This window comes from Cyanistes caeruleus, chromosome 20 (assembly GCF_971803275.1).
Source record: "Cyanistes caeruleus chromosome 20, bCyaCae1.hap1.1, whole genome shotgun sequence".
In the NCBI taxonomy this organism is placed as follows: domain Eukaryota; kingdom Metazoa; phylum Chordata; class Aves; order Passeriformes; family Paridae; genus Cyanistes; species Cyanistes caeruleus.
Window position 1 is genome coordinate 4,808,587 of NC_141720.1, and position 16,243 is coordinate 4,824,829.

Sequence of the window (16,243 nt, forward strand, 5' to 3'; positions counted from 1 at the left end):
CCAGATATGGTGGACTTTAATTTCTGGGTAGTCTTCTGTAAGCTTAAGCAATTGGTATTGCCTGCTGGCAGTGCCATAAACACCTACGAGTGAGTGGGTGCTGTGCAGAGTAATTTATCTGACTGCCTTAAATGGTGCAATGGCTGTTTCCATCTAACGATGGAACTATGAGCTGTGTGGGGGCTTGATGTGGCTTTTGTGTGTGTTAACTCTTGTAAAATGCTGGTTGAATAGGAAGCTAAAGAGAATTATTGGCTCTTGGAAGCATAAAGCAAACACCATGCCAGTATGCCATCTTTACCTTTCAGGAATAACATATGGCAGGAAATATCCCTGGCTGTGCTTGAGCTCACTTAGAGCAGCTGAGGATGGAAACATAAAAATGTGTTTGTGTCCTTACTTCAGGCATTTCTGCTGAATGAAGACCTTGGTGATTCTCTGGACAGTGTGGAGGCTCTTCTAAAGAAGCATGAAGACTTTGAGAAATCCCTAAGTGCCCAAGAGGAGAAAATCACAGTAAGACATTGACATTACATCGTTATTAAATGGACAAGAAGTGAAACAAGGGTGTTTATTCACTGGGGAGGAGGCACTGCGGGAGGGTGGTAAAGGATGGGGTTTGCTTTGCAGAATGATCTTCTGTTATGTGGGATGTATTAGCTCTAAATAATAGGTATTGTCTCTAAAATGGAAAATACTGGAAAAGGTGTGGGATTTCCATCCCACAGCTGGACAACCTGGTGCTTCCTTATCATATCAGCACCCAGGTGAATGAATATTTATCAAAAACTTGCACTCTTCCACATGGAGAGGATGACGATACAGAGAGGAAGGGGCCTAAGGATAGATGTGTTAATGGCTTTCTGCCAGTTTTACTGTGATAAACTTTGGGGAATTGATATACTAAGCAAATTTGCATAAGCAATTTCTATTACACCACATAAATGGAAACTTGTTTTACCTCTAGGCATTAGATGAGTTTGCTACTAAGTTGATTCAGAATAACCACTATGCCATGGACGATGTTGCTACACGCAGAGATGCTGTAAGTACCCAAAATACATTTGGACTGTAGACTTTAAATCTTGTTCTGCTTTATTATTTTACTTGGTTTGACTTCAATATAGGATATGTCAGTGGAGTTGTCCCAAGAGGGGTACAGTGGTGGTTCTTGAGAATTTAAAAACCTTTTGCTTTTTGTTTTTTTCAGCTGCTGAGCCGCCGAAATGCCCTTCATGAAAGAGCCATGCGCCGCCGCACTCAGCTGGCAGATTCTTTCCATCTGCAGCAGTTTTTCCGGGATTCTGATGAGCTTAAGAGCTGGGTTAATGAAAAGATGAAAACTGCAACTGATGAGGCCTACAAGGTGAACACAAAGATGAATGGTGGAATGCTTTTAAGCATTGTGTCAGTCTAATGACACAAAGCAACATCAGCCAAAATGTTGCTGATAGTCAGTGATACTAATGGCAACAGGAGGAATTGTGTAATTTCTTCCTGACCCCAAGAGGCATTTTCCCATTGTGCAGTAATCGTGCCTATGCAATAGCTTAAGAATTCTGATTTAAGGCTTATTTTTGGCACCATATCCTCTGGTTACACCGTGGCATGTCTATGAATGCAGTCCAGTTTCAAAAATTCTTCAGAGACCTTTGGGTACTGATTTTGTATTGAAATGCTCTATTTCTTCCTTCATCTGTAGGATCCCTCCAATTTGCAAGGTAAAGTTCAGAAACACCAGGCTTTTGAAGCAGAGCTGTCTGCTAACCAGAGTCGTATTGATGCCCTGGAGAAAGCTGGCCAGAAGCTGATTGATGTCAAGCACTACGCGTCCGATGAGGTGGCAGCTCGCATGAATGAAGTCATCAGCTTGTGGAAGAAACTTCTGGAGGCCACTGAGCTCAAAGGTATGACTTGCTCAGAGGAATATGGGCAAATTTCTAGAGAGTTTAGCTGGGAGGAGAGAGAAAATGAGTTAACTACAGTTTCTGAAGTAACTGACTTGGCTTACCTTGTCCTGTTCTACTCTTGCCTGTCTCTCTCAGGTATAAAACTGCGAGAAGCCAATCAACAGCAGCAGTTTAATCGCAATGTGGAGGACATTGAGCTCTGGCTGTATGAAGTAGAAGGACACTTGGCATCTGATGATTATGGGAAAGATCTTACTAATGTCCAGAATCTTCAGAAGAAGCACGCGCTGCTAGAGGCAGATGTTGCTGCCCATCAGGTAAGGGAAATAATTTTTATTCCTGCCTTTTCAAATCTGCTCACTCAAAAGATGGTATTTTCAGAGATGCTCAGTTAGAGACCTTAGCTGGTCTGTTTTTTTATCATTTCTTTAGCTTTGGGTTTTACAGTTTGCTTATCAAAAATAATTGTGAATTGAAATATAACTTTTATATCTCTAAGATAATACCTTTATAACTTTAATAGAAATTAACTTCTCAGTCACTGCAGCAGCCTCACAGAAATTCTGACCTAATGCTGTTGCTGGATCAATTTTAGGATCGGATAGATGGCATTACCATCCAGGCACGCCAGTTCCAGGAGGCTGGGCACTTTGATGCTGACAACATCAAGAAGAAGCAAGAAGCTTTAGTGGCTCGTTATGAAGCTCTGAAAGACCCCATGGTAGCTCGCAAGCAGAAACTCGCAGATTCTCTTCGCTTGCAGCAGCTTTTCCGTGACATTGAGGATGAAGAGACCTGGATTAGGGAAAAAGAACCTATTGCAGCTTCAACCAATAGAGGTTTGTCCATCCTGGTATCTCTAGGATTTAGATGTCAGACTTGCTCTGTTATAAATTGTATCCTTATAGAACATTCCCTGAAAAATTCAGAGCTGTTAGGTGTAATTAACCTTGCCCAGAGTTACCTATTTGACATTGCTCTGGGTCTCTGATATGTTGCTTTTGTGATTCCACTGGTAACGTAGTTCTCATACTGTTCTGTCTTCATTGTTAGAGTTCTCCCTGTGCAAGTTTGTGTAGTGCTGGCTGCAGCTGCCTTAAAATTTTTGTTTCATCTAGTGACTCTGATTTAAGTGACTAATTATTTTGTATCTTTCAGGCAAGGACTTAATTGGTGTCCAGAATCTGCTAAAGAAGCACCAGGCTTTGCAGGCAGAAATTGCAGGCCATGAGCCTCGCATTAAAGCAGTCACACAGAAGGGAAATGCTATGGTGGAAGAAGGTATGTCTCAACATTTTTTAACTCTGGCCCAGTCTTTTGTCCTCTGGCCTAACAGAGTTATGAATTATTGCCTGATTTTATCCTGATAATAGGCAGGTACCTGCTAGCAGGATGAACTTCTGGTCATCCTTTCACTTGAAAATAAAAATAGGTTCCTAGATGGGAACCTGTCATAATTTTGACAAATCTGTCTACTCTTGATGAACGCTTATTTAGCAATTTTGTGCCTTAGTCATTATAATTAAATCTGTTAAAGGATTCTATCAGAGGTACATAACCATGATGTGTGAGAGAATTCTCTACAAAGACAGTAATTCTTGCTTTTAAATAAATAGGCATCTTTATTTCTGACTGTGTGTTTTTAACATGAAAATACAAAAAAAAAAATTTAAAAAATCCTGCAGGTCTGAAATAATATTTGTCTGCTGCCAGAACTCTGGAAAGAGATGACCTGTTCTGTTTCATCATTGAGAAATCTTATGATGTGTCTCATTTTATTCCTTATGGTTAAGATATGCTAGTACAGCTTGATTGACAGGTTCAGTGTTTTCCAGTCTGAGGCAAAAGGAGCAGCTGAGTTATGGTTTTTATAGTTTTAGTGTAAATAGTCTTTAAATTGGTCTAATTTCTGTGACTTCAAAGAATTAAAAGGAATCTTTTAATGTCTGTTGGTTTTGTCTGCTGAAGTCCTTCAGTTCCCTCTGCTTCTGTTCCATAGGGCACTTTGCAGCTGAGGATGTGAAAATCAAACTGAACGAGCTAAACCAGAAGTGGGACTCTCTGAAAGCCAAAGCATCTCAGCGTCGACAGGACCTGGAGGATTCCCTGCAGGCTCAGCAGTACTTTGCTGACGCTAATGAGGCTGAATCCTGGATGAGGGAAAAGGAGCCCATTGTAGGCAGTACAGACTATGGGAAAGATGAAGATTCTGCTGAGGTATTTGAGATTCTTGTTTAAATCAATTTTGCATAAGTACAGTGCGGATTTGTCCAGTGGTAAAAAGAGCTGTGATAATTTCAGGGTTAACAAAGAGGGCAGATTCTTGCATCAAGCAAGATTTTGGCTCCTAGTCAAAAGATGACCTATTTTCCTGTGTCTTAGTTGCTGTTGCATATGAAATTCTGCTGCTTAGTATATTAAACCAACTGTGAGGAAGGTTTACCTCTGTATTCACTTTTACAGGGTTTTGGTTTTTTAAGTATAATGAAAATAATATCAGCAAAATCCTCATAGGATGAGCATTTCAGTATGAGTCTGGTTTTCAGGAGTTCATTAGTCTGGAAGTAATTGTTTTTGTCTGCATTTGTTTTATTGATACCATTCTGCAGTCAAACACCAGGTCCCAGGCAGTGCTGACTGACATTTTATCCACATGAGGTGCAGTTTAAAGGCACATTTTAAACTTACATATCACTTTGGAAATAGTTATTTCAGAACAAAAGAATGTAGCTGAGATAAGGTAGAGGCAAAGCACCAGAAGCGTTAGGACCGCTATCTACCCTGTGAATAAATAGAAGTGATTATTCCCATGAGAGTCACAAGGCTGGCAGCTCTGAAAAACCCACATTCCCTTTGTATGGAGTCAAAGTATATATTTTAAGCAGAGGCATATTTGTAAAATGGCAAGGTGTGCATGTTGTTACTATTCGTCCACTTTCAGGCTCTTCTGAAGAAACATGAAGCTTTGATGTCTGATCTCTCCGCTTATGGCAGCAGCATCCAGGCACTGAGGGAACAGGCCCAGTCATGCAGGGTAAGGAAAGGTGCTAATCATGTACCTAAAATTCATGGGTCAGCAAAAGGTAAAAACAAAGCTCAATAACAGTTGAGCCTATAATTGGTTTTGAGAGGTTATTGCAGACTGTTGCTTGATTTTCTCAGAAAACTTAGCAGTGTGTTTTTATAATCATAAGACAGCTGTATTGTTTTGAAATAAAACAATTTAATGTGGTGGTTTTCAGGGTTTGAGCCCAGACATCACCTAAACTGACTCTACAGTAGCCTTAACTAAGGCTGAAGTCTGTTCTAGTACAACAGCATTTATTATAATACACATGGAACAGCTCATTTTTTCTTCTCTTTTTTTCAGCAACAAGTTGCTCCCACAGATGATGAAACTGGAAAAGAACTTGTTCTGGCACTCTATGATTACCAGGAGAAGAGTCCCCGGGAGGTGACAATGAAGAAGGGAGACATTCTCACCTTACTCAACAGCACCAACAAGGTGGGTTCTGGCCTCCTGCTTTTCTGCCCTGCTTGGCTCCCTCAGTGCCATGTGTTTTGTTTGGTTTTGGCACATTTAGCCCATGTCCCCATTCAGTACTTCAGCTGAATCTCCACACTTCATTTCCATCACTCCTCTACAGCTGCCAACTTTTCCAAGACAGGGCATGTGTCTGAGAACTTTAATTCCCTGATGTGGAGGAATTTTTAGCCAAATACAAGGGGAGACAGAGGAGTAAGATTTCTATCTTCAAAGGACAGTTTGAAATTCTCCATAACAAGAGCAAACTGTTGACAGCATCACTGTTTTCCTTGTGTTAATAGAAGTCTCTGATTTGCAGCATTCAGTCCCAGCATTCTTTATGCTTGATGATGGCTTCACAGTGGTTGCTTTGTGGTTTTTTTTGATTCCAGGACTGGTGGAAGGTGGAAGTCAATGACCGTCAGGGATTTGTACCAGCTGCCTATGTGAAAAAACTGGATCCTGCCCAGTCTGCATCCCGAGAGAACCTCCTGGAGGAGCAGGGCAGCATAGCACTGCGACAGGAGCAAATCGACAACCAGTAAGATCTAACTGATGAGATATGACACTGCCAGCATTAGCTGGCTTGCTCTTTGCCTCACAGATTGCCACCAGCTTAGGTTAATGCTTCTTACACTAGGGAGTAATTAATTGGAGCAAAACAAGGGGCTCCTTTGCCAGAGGCACCAGATTCAGTTGTTTTATTCCTACTCTAGATTTTCTCGTTGCTTTTCCCATTTTTAACTGTTAAACTCATGACACTAGACCTCAACTTACTGTCTGACTTGACTATTTTATGTGTTCCTTTTGTTGTTGTACCTAACTACTTAAACTTGTTTGTGAGTTATATATGTACTAAGCAACTCTTGCATATGTAGTCATCACTTCTTAATGTGTGATCTGTTTTGAAAAGCTTTCTTAAATTTGATTCCATTAAGTACAGTGCTCTCCCTATACAGGGCTGCCTCTGGAGATGCCCTCCTTATGTGTTGGGGCTACTTTGTTGCTAGCTCATCACTATTTTTTCTGAAATGTGGCCAATATTTGTTGCCATTATAGGAGCTAAAATGTGTCCCCCCTTCTTTTTTTTCAATTTTTATCATCTTTTTTAAGAGAGCAACATATCGTTGCAAACAGAAAACTGCAAGGCCACTTGGTAATGACCTTCTTGAAGCACATGGTGGCTGGAGATTAATTCAAGCAAGGGCTGTGGGTGATAGCTGTAAGTGCTGGCTCATCTTATCAAGCCACTTGAAAGCTGAAGCTGAAAGTTTTCTGTATATTCCTATCTGTTTGCACAGCTATGCTGTTGTTCTGTGTGAGAATTTCCTTACACTCAGTTGTGTTGAGTCATCAGTTTTTGCAGTGCCATGCAATAGTTACTAGCCTTAGCTCTAGAATTAAAAAATTAAAATTAAATCACTCAAAAAAACCCCACCAACCCATAACAAAAAACCTTTATACCAGCACCAAGAAAAAATGCTGGAAAATTGTGGCATACTGGTCAGGATTTTAATGATATCATTCTCTCCATGGGTTTGCATATGGCTTTTAGTAACTAGAACAGGGTGCCTTATTTTAGAGCTAAGGAGAGGGGACCACCTTTTAGTTTCCAATCCTATGGCACAATAGTGAGGAAATGAGGAGACCTTATAGAGAGAGCTTAACTGTACTGCTGAGGTTTCCTGACATGAACTGTACTCCTGGTCTGATTTGCTTTGTTTGCTTCTGAACAACACCTAATTTTCTCCATTTAAATGTGAACTCTTACCCATCTCCTACCACAGACCAGCCACGGATGGAGCTGCTGCTTTCATTATTTTTGTTAATCTGACTAATTTTTCGCATGCATTTGCTGTGCTCCCTGTCTGTGCAGGACTCTCATTACTAAGGAGGTCGGCAGTGTATCTCTGCGTATGAAACAGGTCGAAGAACTGTGAGTAGGATTAGCCCTTTCCTAAACCATGCTGTCTCCACACTGTCACTGTTCATCCTTCCTTTGTTTCTTTCTTTGGGAACGCTGCTCCAAAGAGACTTGAAAGAGGCCATTTCTGCAATGAGGATTAGTTTAGATGAATGTGGTGGTCTGTGTTTCCTCTGTTCCTTACAACCAGCTGCTTATCTTGCTGGGCACCTCTCTGCTGCTAAATTGGTTCATGTTTATTCCATCACAGTGGTTTTGCTTACCAAAGAGGCTTTAGGGCTATCTAGACTGCTTTCCTTATAAAGCATGTCCTGTGTTTTCTGAGGTGCTGATAGAAATATTAGTTTGTTTATATAAATATATATAAAATACATCTACCAAATATTGCATCTCATCTGAATGAGTCTGGGAAGAGTGGAGTTGTCATGGTTTATCATATAAAGTAACATTTGTGCTGAGTAGTCAAAAACTATTATTTATGTAGGGTGATTATTTCTTAATTTTAACATTAACTAAATTTTGAAACCTGTGTTCATGTCTCATGGAAAACATAATAAGTTTGCATCTTACTGGTGGAAGTTGCTGGGAAATCCAAAGCCAGAGTGTTTCTTGGCTGTTCCTGGCTTTTCATTGCCATGCAAAAATGTATTTCTTGAAAATTGAAAGTGAAACTTTTATCTAAATCTCTCAAGTGTTGCAAAGCAACTCTTAGGTTAGGTGTGTTTCTGAGTCTTGCCCCAGATCCTCTGAGTTATACAAGTATTTAATACCCAACATTGTTTGTAGAGGCAAACAGCTGCAGTTAGGACAGGCTTCAAAACAGTGTTTTCAAGTCACGGTAGAAAGTCTCAATTTAAACCTAATATGAAAGATTCTTAGTTCCTTTCTGCCCACTCTTAAACTACAGTAAACAGGAAGCCACAAGGTCTCTGCTTCTATGGAAGGAGAGCTGATTTACAGTTTGGTAAATAGACATTACAGCCCAGGATACCGAGGATTTTTATCAGGAGACTTTGTCATCTCTGAGCTGTTGGTTAGGAAAATGCTGCAGGATTGAACTCCTCAAGCTGGAAGGTTGTAACTGCTCAGAATGTGCCTTTGTGCTTTGGGGTGGGAAATTAAAACATCCCCATTTGAGGTCCCTGCAGGTACCTCAGCAGTGTCTGGTATTATTTGATTTAATAACATCAGAAGAAATATGCTTAATAGTGAGAATCTATTGCTGTTGATCACTGATATTGTTGTTGATCACGTCCAAACTGATTCAGAACATAAAAAACCCTTCTAGATGCAGCTAAAATATCTCATCTTGTAGAAGACTTAAAGTAAGAATGAGTATTAGGATCGTGTTTTTTCTGAATGCAGGTTTTTAAAAAACAGGCATTATGCATTACTAGAGAGATTTGTAATTCAGTATCAGTGACTGCAAAACCACTCTTGGCTTTTTTCAGCAGTAGCTTGGGAAAGATCTTGTAGGATTGTCTGTGTCTAGTTGATTACAAGGTGGTTTTAAGTAACTGGCTGGTGTTAAAAGGTTTATTTGCCTGTGCAGACCAATTTAAGCATTTTTAAGATTCACTTTCTGTCCTAATGTAAAGGAGGAATTATATCACTGATTTTGAGAATTCCACAGATATAAAAAGTGTACATGAAATGAGTTTCGTGGATTTTCCAGTTGAATATAGGTGTGCTATCAAAGATACACACCTTTCTTAAACATTCAGCAGATTTTACACTGGAAAATGGCTAGTGAAGATGTTTAAGTCCTAAAGCTGGAGGCTGGTGGATTTTCATAATCGGATGGCAAACTTGATGTACTCTAGGAAAATACCTCTTGACAAGTAAGGGCCTGTGGAGTCATTAGTGCCCTGCAGTGATGCTGTGGTTTAAGAGCCTACCCCAACCTAGGCTGTGATTTGGGTTTGCATTTGCCCAGTGAGGTGTTGCATGTGGGAGTTCCCATTTTGGTGTGCAATCCATGTGGAGGAGAGACACGGACAGTCTTCATTCCCAACTGCACGAATAGCTCATCCTGTAGCAGAAAAGAGCATAAGGTCAGGGATCCCCCATTTTTGGGGACCCCAGTACTTGGGAAATGCCTGTGATTGGACTCGGTTCCATCTGACTGTTCCCTGCTTTCCTTTCCTGCTTGTCCCAGGTATCACTCTCTCCTGGAGCTGGGAGAAAAGCGTAAAGGCATGTTGGAAAAAAGCTGCAAGAAGTTCATGCTTTTCCGTGAAGCCAACGAGCTCCAGCAGTGGATCAATGAGAAGGAAGCAGCACTCACCAGTGAGGAAGTGGGTGCTGATCTGGAGCAGGTGGAGGTTCTGCAGAAGAAATTTGATGATTTTCAGAAGGTATGTTGTGATGTTGCATGACTTGTATGTTAATTTTGGCCTTTCCCTTCAGGCTTTCTGGTCATGTATCCCTGACAATTCTTCATAGCTGATAAGGAAACATGGCTTTGATTTGACACAAAAGGTCCATAGAAGGTATATATGAACCTTTTATTTCATTTTGTGAGGATAGAGAATCCCACACTCAAGTGTCTTCAGTTTGATTACATTCCCCAGGTTGCTTCATGCTTCCCAGCTCCCAGAGAGCTGAAACTCTCTTTCAACACTTTGCAGTAGAGTCTGCCAAGCTTTGGAGGAATTTCACTTTGTGTAAAGCATAACCTTCAGTTAAGCTATTCCTATTGAAAGGAAAGATGCATTTGGTTTCCATCTGCAGAGTTATTTCCCTGAGATATGGGGAAAAAAAAATCTGGCAGCTGGGATTCCCTGGCACAGGCTCTCTGGGAACTCCGGGTCACTGAATTCCTGCTGTTCACACACTGGGTGCTCCTGCTGAGCCACCTTGTCCCACATGTTTTGCTGGGTGAATTTTAATGCTGAGATATTTCCCTGTTCTGTGTAGGATCTCAAAGCCAACGAGTCACGCCTGAAGGATATAAACAAGGTTGCCAAGGACTTGGAGTCAGAAGGGCTGATGGCAGATGAAGTACAAGCTGTACAGCAACAGGTGCTCTTTTTTTCTGCCTTAATCTAATTTAAGAAGCAAAAGATTTTCCTCCTTCCTTTTGTCTGTTGTCTTTGCCTGGCATTGCAAGATTCAGGCTGTTCTCTAGTGTGGCCATCTCAAGAAGACCTTTATTATATTTTTTAATAATTGTATAAAAAATAGCAACAGCATCTAGAGCTTTTTCCTTTGTTTTTTTAGCAATGGAAAGTCTTTACAATAATATTAAAAGTCATGGATAATCCATGCATTAACTTTACTTCATATAAATTTGAAATTTAGCCTTTAGCCTGCAGGAAAATGGGTGAGCAATGCTAGGGAGAAAGAGAAATAAAATAGAGCACAATTCAGAGTGGAGGAGGTTTGTGGGTTTTCTGTTTTGGTTTGGGGTTTTTTGACAGCTTTCTACATACTTGTGCTGTAAATTTATCCTGTGCCAACTAAGGTGAAGCATGTTGGGAGAAATATTTTCTGTCAGAAAATAACAAATTCTTTGTCCTGTCTCCTTTGCAGGAAGTCTATGGGATGCCCAGGGTAAGTGTTAATTTCTGAGGTGGATGGAGTGGCAATTTTAACAGGTTTGGGATGTACAAGAAGTTCACTCATAATTGGAGTTCATTTCCATGATGGAACTCACTAATGACTTTGGATGGACATTCAAATGATCCCTTTATTTCCTGAGTGTCTTGCCCCACATCACAGATGTGGGGCAAGCAGCATAACCCAAATTGATACAAATACTTGCATGGAAAGTATTTACTCTGTTAAGGATTGAACACAGAGATATTTTCAAGATTTTTTTTACTGTATTCTGATAGTTTTAGATTCTGCTTCGTATTTAAAGCTGTTTCTTCACATTTTCAAACAGGATGAAACTGATTCTAAGACAGCCTCTCCTTGGAAGGTAGGTGTCATTGCTTAGTAGCACACAACAAGAAAATAAAACAAAAAGTACAGCACATCATCTTTTTTAGACCATTTGCTTCTCCTGTGCCATAGAAATTGTCAGCAGCCTGGTTTTTACCTCTGTTCAGTTTTGAGCTTGTACTATAAGGGCAATTCCAGTTTCTGGGCAGTAGATGTTGAATAATCCCTTGTTCATTTTGCATGAGTTCTTTGCTTTCAGCTTGCTACAACAAAAATGTTTTTATTCCTCAAAGTCAAAACCATTTATGTCAATACTCCTTTAGTAAAAAATATGCTGTATTCTATTAGTCATCTCCAGCTCATTTACTACAATAGTTAGAAGAAGCCTTTCTCCATTCATTAGATGATTACAATGGAAGAGCTGTCACCTGCTAAAGCACAAAAATATCTTAAATATTCTTTAAATTATCCAACAATGTGTTTTCCCTAGCATTTCATTCCCATGTTTTATGTCTTGCATCCACACTGTTAGACTTAAAGCTGCTTGTACATTTTTTAAGTTGTGTGAATGTGGGGAAACCAGGTTAGTGTGCAATATTTTGACAGAAAATGAAGACATGTTGCCAGGAACTGGTGACTTTTGAAGTATCTTTTGCAAATTATAAACATTGAATTCTAAGAGTCTTCTAAAACTTAGCAAACTATGACTAAGATTTGGGGAGTTTTTAATTCGTGTACCGAATGTTGCCTTTTACGTTCCTCTTCTTTGTCCTCATTAAGATGTTTGCATCAGTTTACACTGATGTGACAGTGCTCACTTGTGAATTCTGACTATTCTTACTCTGCTCTGTAATACCTTAGGTATTACAACCAATTATTCATAATTGCTTCTGTAATTTACTTACATTGTCTTTCTTAGTGGTTTCTATTTAAATTTAGTAAAGACTTTCAGTCTGGTTTTGCTTTTGGATAGAGTTGACTTCATTGCTATATTTTTTATTTCTGCCTTTTCACACAGTCTGCACGTTTGATGGTACATACTGTGGCAACCTTCAACTCAATCAAGGTAATTCCACAACTTCTTCTGACCTGATTTAGAAGTTTTAAACATTTTTTACCCTCCTTTTCCATAGTCTTTGTCTTTCATTAAGCTTTATAAACTCTTCTGAATAAATTTATTGAAAGAAGCATTAGTATATACAGCATTTGCTTCTCAAGTTACATCACTGTCTTATATTCATAAAGTCATTTGGTTTTACAACTCAGGAGAAACCTTTCAAATTATTTTATTTAACTAAGCTATCTGAATTTTTGCATTCTTCTGGAATTAAGCAGAATTTAGTAACCTTCAGCTGTAGTGAAAGGCCAGTCTTGACTTTTCAAATCCCTCATCCAGGAGCTGAATGAGCGCTGGAGATCCCTGCAGCAGCTGGCAGAGGAGAGGAGCCAGTTGTTGGGCAGTGCCCACGAGGTCCAGAGATTCCACAGGTGAGGGGTTTGTTTGGTCTTAACTCAAAATCTTTGTCTATCAAGAATTCTAAAATATAGCAGGACCTATTCTAAACAAATCATATTCAACCCCCAGCTTGTTCAGTGGACAGTGGTCTTTTAATTCTCTTTTTGTCTTTCCTTCCTTCAAATCAGAGATGCTGATGAAACCAAAGAATGGATAGAGGAGAAAAATCAAGCATTAAATACAGACAACTATGGGCATGACCTGGCCAGTGTTCAGGCTCTGCAACGCAAACATGAAGGCTTTGAGAGAGACTTAGCAGCGCTGGGAGACAAGGTGAGATTCTGAGGAATAAAACCCAAAAGTTTTCTTTTTATCTATTATTTAACTATAGCAGTTCTCTCTGTCTTCATTGTGCTCATTTCCCTTCCTCTAATCCTAGGTGAATTCTCTTGGTGAAACTGCCCAGCGTCTGATCCAGTCACATCCAGAATCTGCTGAAGATCTCCAAGAAAAATGCACTGAGTTGAATCAGGCTTGGAATAGTCTGGGAAAACGTGCTGACCAGCGCAAAGAGAAGCTTGGAGATTCTCACGACCTGCAGCGTTTCCTCAGTGACTTCAGGTAATGCTGCGATTCCCTCTCTCAATTAGTTTATTATTAATGAAGTATACATGGCTTATTGTTCCACAGGAATATTCCTGTGAAGGGTTCAGAAAAGGACTGTTCTCCCTGTTGTGACTTATTTCAGTGCAGGGAGGGAAAAATTCCCTATTACTGTGTGTTTACAGGGACCTCATGTCTTGGATCAATGGGATCCGGGGCCTGGTCTCCTCAGATGAGCTTGCGAAGGATGTGACTGGAGCTGAAGCTTTATTGGAAAGGCATCAGGTATGTGAAAGTGTGTCATAAATATCAACTAATGTTTCTTTTTTCTGACATTTCCAAATTAGAGTTCCAAAAATAGATCAGTTCCAGTTCTGATTATTGAGCAGCACATCTCTGCCCCTTGCAGGAACACCGCACGGAAATAGATGCAAGAGCTGGCACTTTCCAGGCATTTGAACAGTTTGGACAACAACTTCTAGCCCATGGACACTATGCCAGCCCAGAGATCAAGGAGAAACTGGATATTCTGGACCAAGAACGGACAGACCTGGAGAAGGCCTGGGTCCAGCGCAGAATGATGCTGGACCAGTGCCTGGAACTACAGGTACTCTGCTGCAGTTTGGATAAGAAAAATAATTCCTCTTTTCATTAAAGAGTTTATCATTTCATGGTGATAACAGTGCTCTTGATCTGTCTTGCTGATGCTGTAGATCTTTTTTTTCCCAGCTGTTTCATCGGGACTGTGAACAAGCTGAAAACTGGATGGCTGCCCGGGAGGCTTTCCTAAATACAGAGGATAAAGGAGACTCCTTAGACAGTGTGGAGGCACTCATCAAGAAACATGAAGATTTTGATAAAGCAATCAATGTCCAGGTGAGGAGCATAGCTGAAGTAAGGGGAGAAGAGTTGCCTTTTTCTCATGTGAATTATTGGCAAAAGGAGTTCCTGCCATGTATGGCTTCTGAAGTTTGGTTCTGAATATTCAGCCATGTGGAATTTGCTGCAGAAGTTTGGAAGCAGCTATGCAGATCAGGATGTATTTCACTGCCTACAGACAGTGTAGACATAGTGGCAAATATTTGTGTAAATTTACTGATAAAAAATTACTTTTTCCCTTTATTTGGGGAAGAAAAGGGTATATTTCCAGTTTCTTGTAGCAGAAAGCTGCCTAGATTTATTGAGAGATCATACTGCTGGAGTTTTTGGCCCAGAAGATCCTTTTTTCCTAAATACCACAGGTGAAAAGTGTTCTCAGTTGAACTCTGCAGTACTGTAAAAGAGAGACTTCCTTCGCAGGACCCCAGTAATGTAAATTTAAAGCAGATGAAAAGGCTTGTTCTGTTCTAGGTACTGCTCATCATTTGCTTTAGGGAACTACAGTTCTAATTCATGGTTTCTGGTTTGAATAGGAAGAGAAAATTGCTGTCCTGCAGTCCTTTGCTGACCAGCTGATTGCTGCAGATCATTATGCCAAGGGAGTCATTGCCAACAGACGCAACGAGGTTCTGGACAGGTCAGTGCTGCCCTGCGAGGAGAAGGCAGATAACTGAAAATCATCTTTAGGGATGTTCTGTAGCTGTTGAAGGTGATGCCTCATGTGGCTCTTGTGTTTTGTTCATTGTATGTGTCAAATTACTGCAGGTGGCTTCGTCTGAAAGCCCAAATGATTGAGAAGAGATCAAAGCTGGGAGAGTCTCAGACCCTCCAGCAGTTCAGTCGTGATGTGGACGAAATAGAAGCCTGGATCAGTGAAAAGCTCCAGACTGCAAGTGATGAGTCCTATAAGGATCCCACAAATATCCAGGTGAATGTGGTTCTTGGCGTAAAAATCAGAATATCATTGTTAACTTTGCAAGGCCTCCTCTGGTTTGAAAATCCATGCTCAGGAATTCTTGTTCAGAGATGAAAGAATAGTGCATCATGTTGGACATGTTCTCCTTTTAACAAGGAGAAAATGGAAGTTACATTATGCATGAAAGGAGACCCAAAATAGGACTTGGTTAGTAATAATTCATGCCTCTAATTAATTATTCATGCATATAATTAATAAGATATGTGGTATCTGCAGCAGAAAGTTTCCTAAAGAAACCCAAGTGGCCGTTGTGTCTCTTTCCCAGCATCTAGACAATAAAATAAGGAAATGGAATTCTTGGGTCTCAACTCTTTTACATTATAAAATGTGAAATCTAATTTATTTTTCAGTATTAAGGAATAAAGTTACCTCTTATGTTTTAATTTGGGTTCATGAAGTAGTATGAATGCACTGAACTACTTCTCTCAATCTGTTTTATAGCTTTCCAAACTGCTGGTAAGTAGTTTGGACTAGCCCTGGTATGTGAATTTATTTTCTCTGTATAAGCTTCTGTGTAAGCCCAAGCTCTAGTTGCTACTCCATCCATCAGTTCATGCAATCTCTTTGTTTTCTGTTAGTTCTTGACCTCCATCCAGGTACAGCTGTTGATCCTCATCCTATGGGTGTGGCTTTTTTGTTAATTCCTATTCAGCATCATTTATTTATGTATTTGTTTTGCAGGTATTCTGCATGATCTGTTTAATTTATGATGTTGTTTAGGCTTTTTTAGGATCTAGCCCATAGGAAAATGGGGTTCTATCCCCCTTTTTCAGGAATTTGGTTGTTTGATCATCACTTGTGGTGATTTAACACAGGGCATAATGCCAAATCCATGAGCTTTTGTTTGTAGAAACAAATGCTGAAGATGGAGGATTTAGTAAATGATAGATCTTGATTGGCTTAGTTCTTGCATAGAAGGGAATAAAACAGAACACTCCAGAAAAAGAGATGTACCAGATGGAAAGCTGACAGCACTTATAAGAATCCAAGAAGTGGAGTAAAATGAGGATATGTGGAGGGAGAAGATAGCTTCCTCTTTCTTTGTTCTAACGAGTAAGAAATGAAAGAATCATTTGTCACT

The 16,243-nt window shown here is 40.0% G+C and overlaps 1 protein-coding gene across 33 annotated transcripts in view; it reads left to right on the forward strand.

The window, feature by feature from the left end:
• Positions 1–16,243, forward strand: part of SPTAN1 (spectrin alpha, non-erythrocytic 1) — a 46,172-nt gene that overhangs the window by 15,957 nt on the left and 13,972 nt on the right. For 9 of the 33 annotated variants that reach the window (XM_086858040.1, XM_086858034.1, XM_086858045.1 and 6 more), the window contains 24 exons: positions 406–516; positions 968–1,045; positions 1,211–1,366; positions 1,703–1,907; positions 2,046–2,227; positions 2,506–2,749; positions 3,069–3,191; positions 3,910–4,127; positions 4,852–4,944; positions 5,281–5,415; positions 5,829–5,977; positions 9,519–9,717; positions 10,280–10,384; positions 10,895–10,915; positions 11,250–11,285; positions 12,267–12,314; positions 12,645–12,736; positions 12,893–13,037; positions 13,144–13,325; positions 13,493–13,592; positions 13,717–13,914; positions 14,037–14,183; positions 14,720–14,823; positions 14,952–15,114. In XM_086858040.1, coding sequence (XP_086714166.1) covers positions 406–516; positions 968–1,045; positions 1,211–1,366; positions 1,703–1,907; positions 2,046–2,227; positions 2,506–2,749; positions 3,069–3,191; positions 3,910–4,127; positions 4,852–4,944; positions 5,281–5,415; positions 5,829–5,977; positions 9,519–9,717; positions 10,280–10,384; positions 10,895–10,915; positions 11,250–11,285; positions 12,267–12,314; positions 12,645–12,736; positions 12,893–13,037; positions 13,144–13,325; positions 13,493–13,592; positions 13,717–13,914; positions 14,037–14,183; positions 14,720–14,823; positions 14,952–15,114 — 3,234 coding nt within the window. Of the gene's footprint in view, positions 1–405; positions 517–967; positions 1,046–1,210; positions 1,367–1,702; positions 1,908–2,045; positions 2,228–2,505; positions 2,750–3,068; positions 3,192–3,909; positions 4,128–4,851; positions 4,945–5,280; positions 5,416–5,828; positions 5,978–7,312; positions 7,373–9,518; positions 9,718–10,279; positions 10,385–10,894; positions 10,916–11,249; positions 11,286–12,266; positions 12,315–12,644; positions 12,737–12,892; positions 13,038–13,143; positions 13,326–13,492; positions 13,593–13,716; positions 13,915–14,036; positions 14,184–14,719; positions 14,824–14,951; positions 15,124–15,603; positions 15,619–16,243 lie in introns of all 33 variants that reach the window. The other 24 variants (XM_086858036.1, XM_086858020.1, XM_086858039.1 and 21 more) reach the window with 5 other exon arrangements.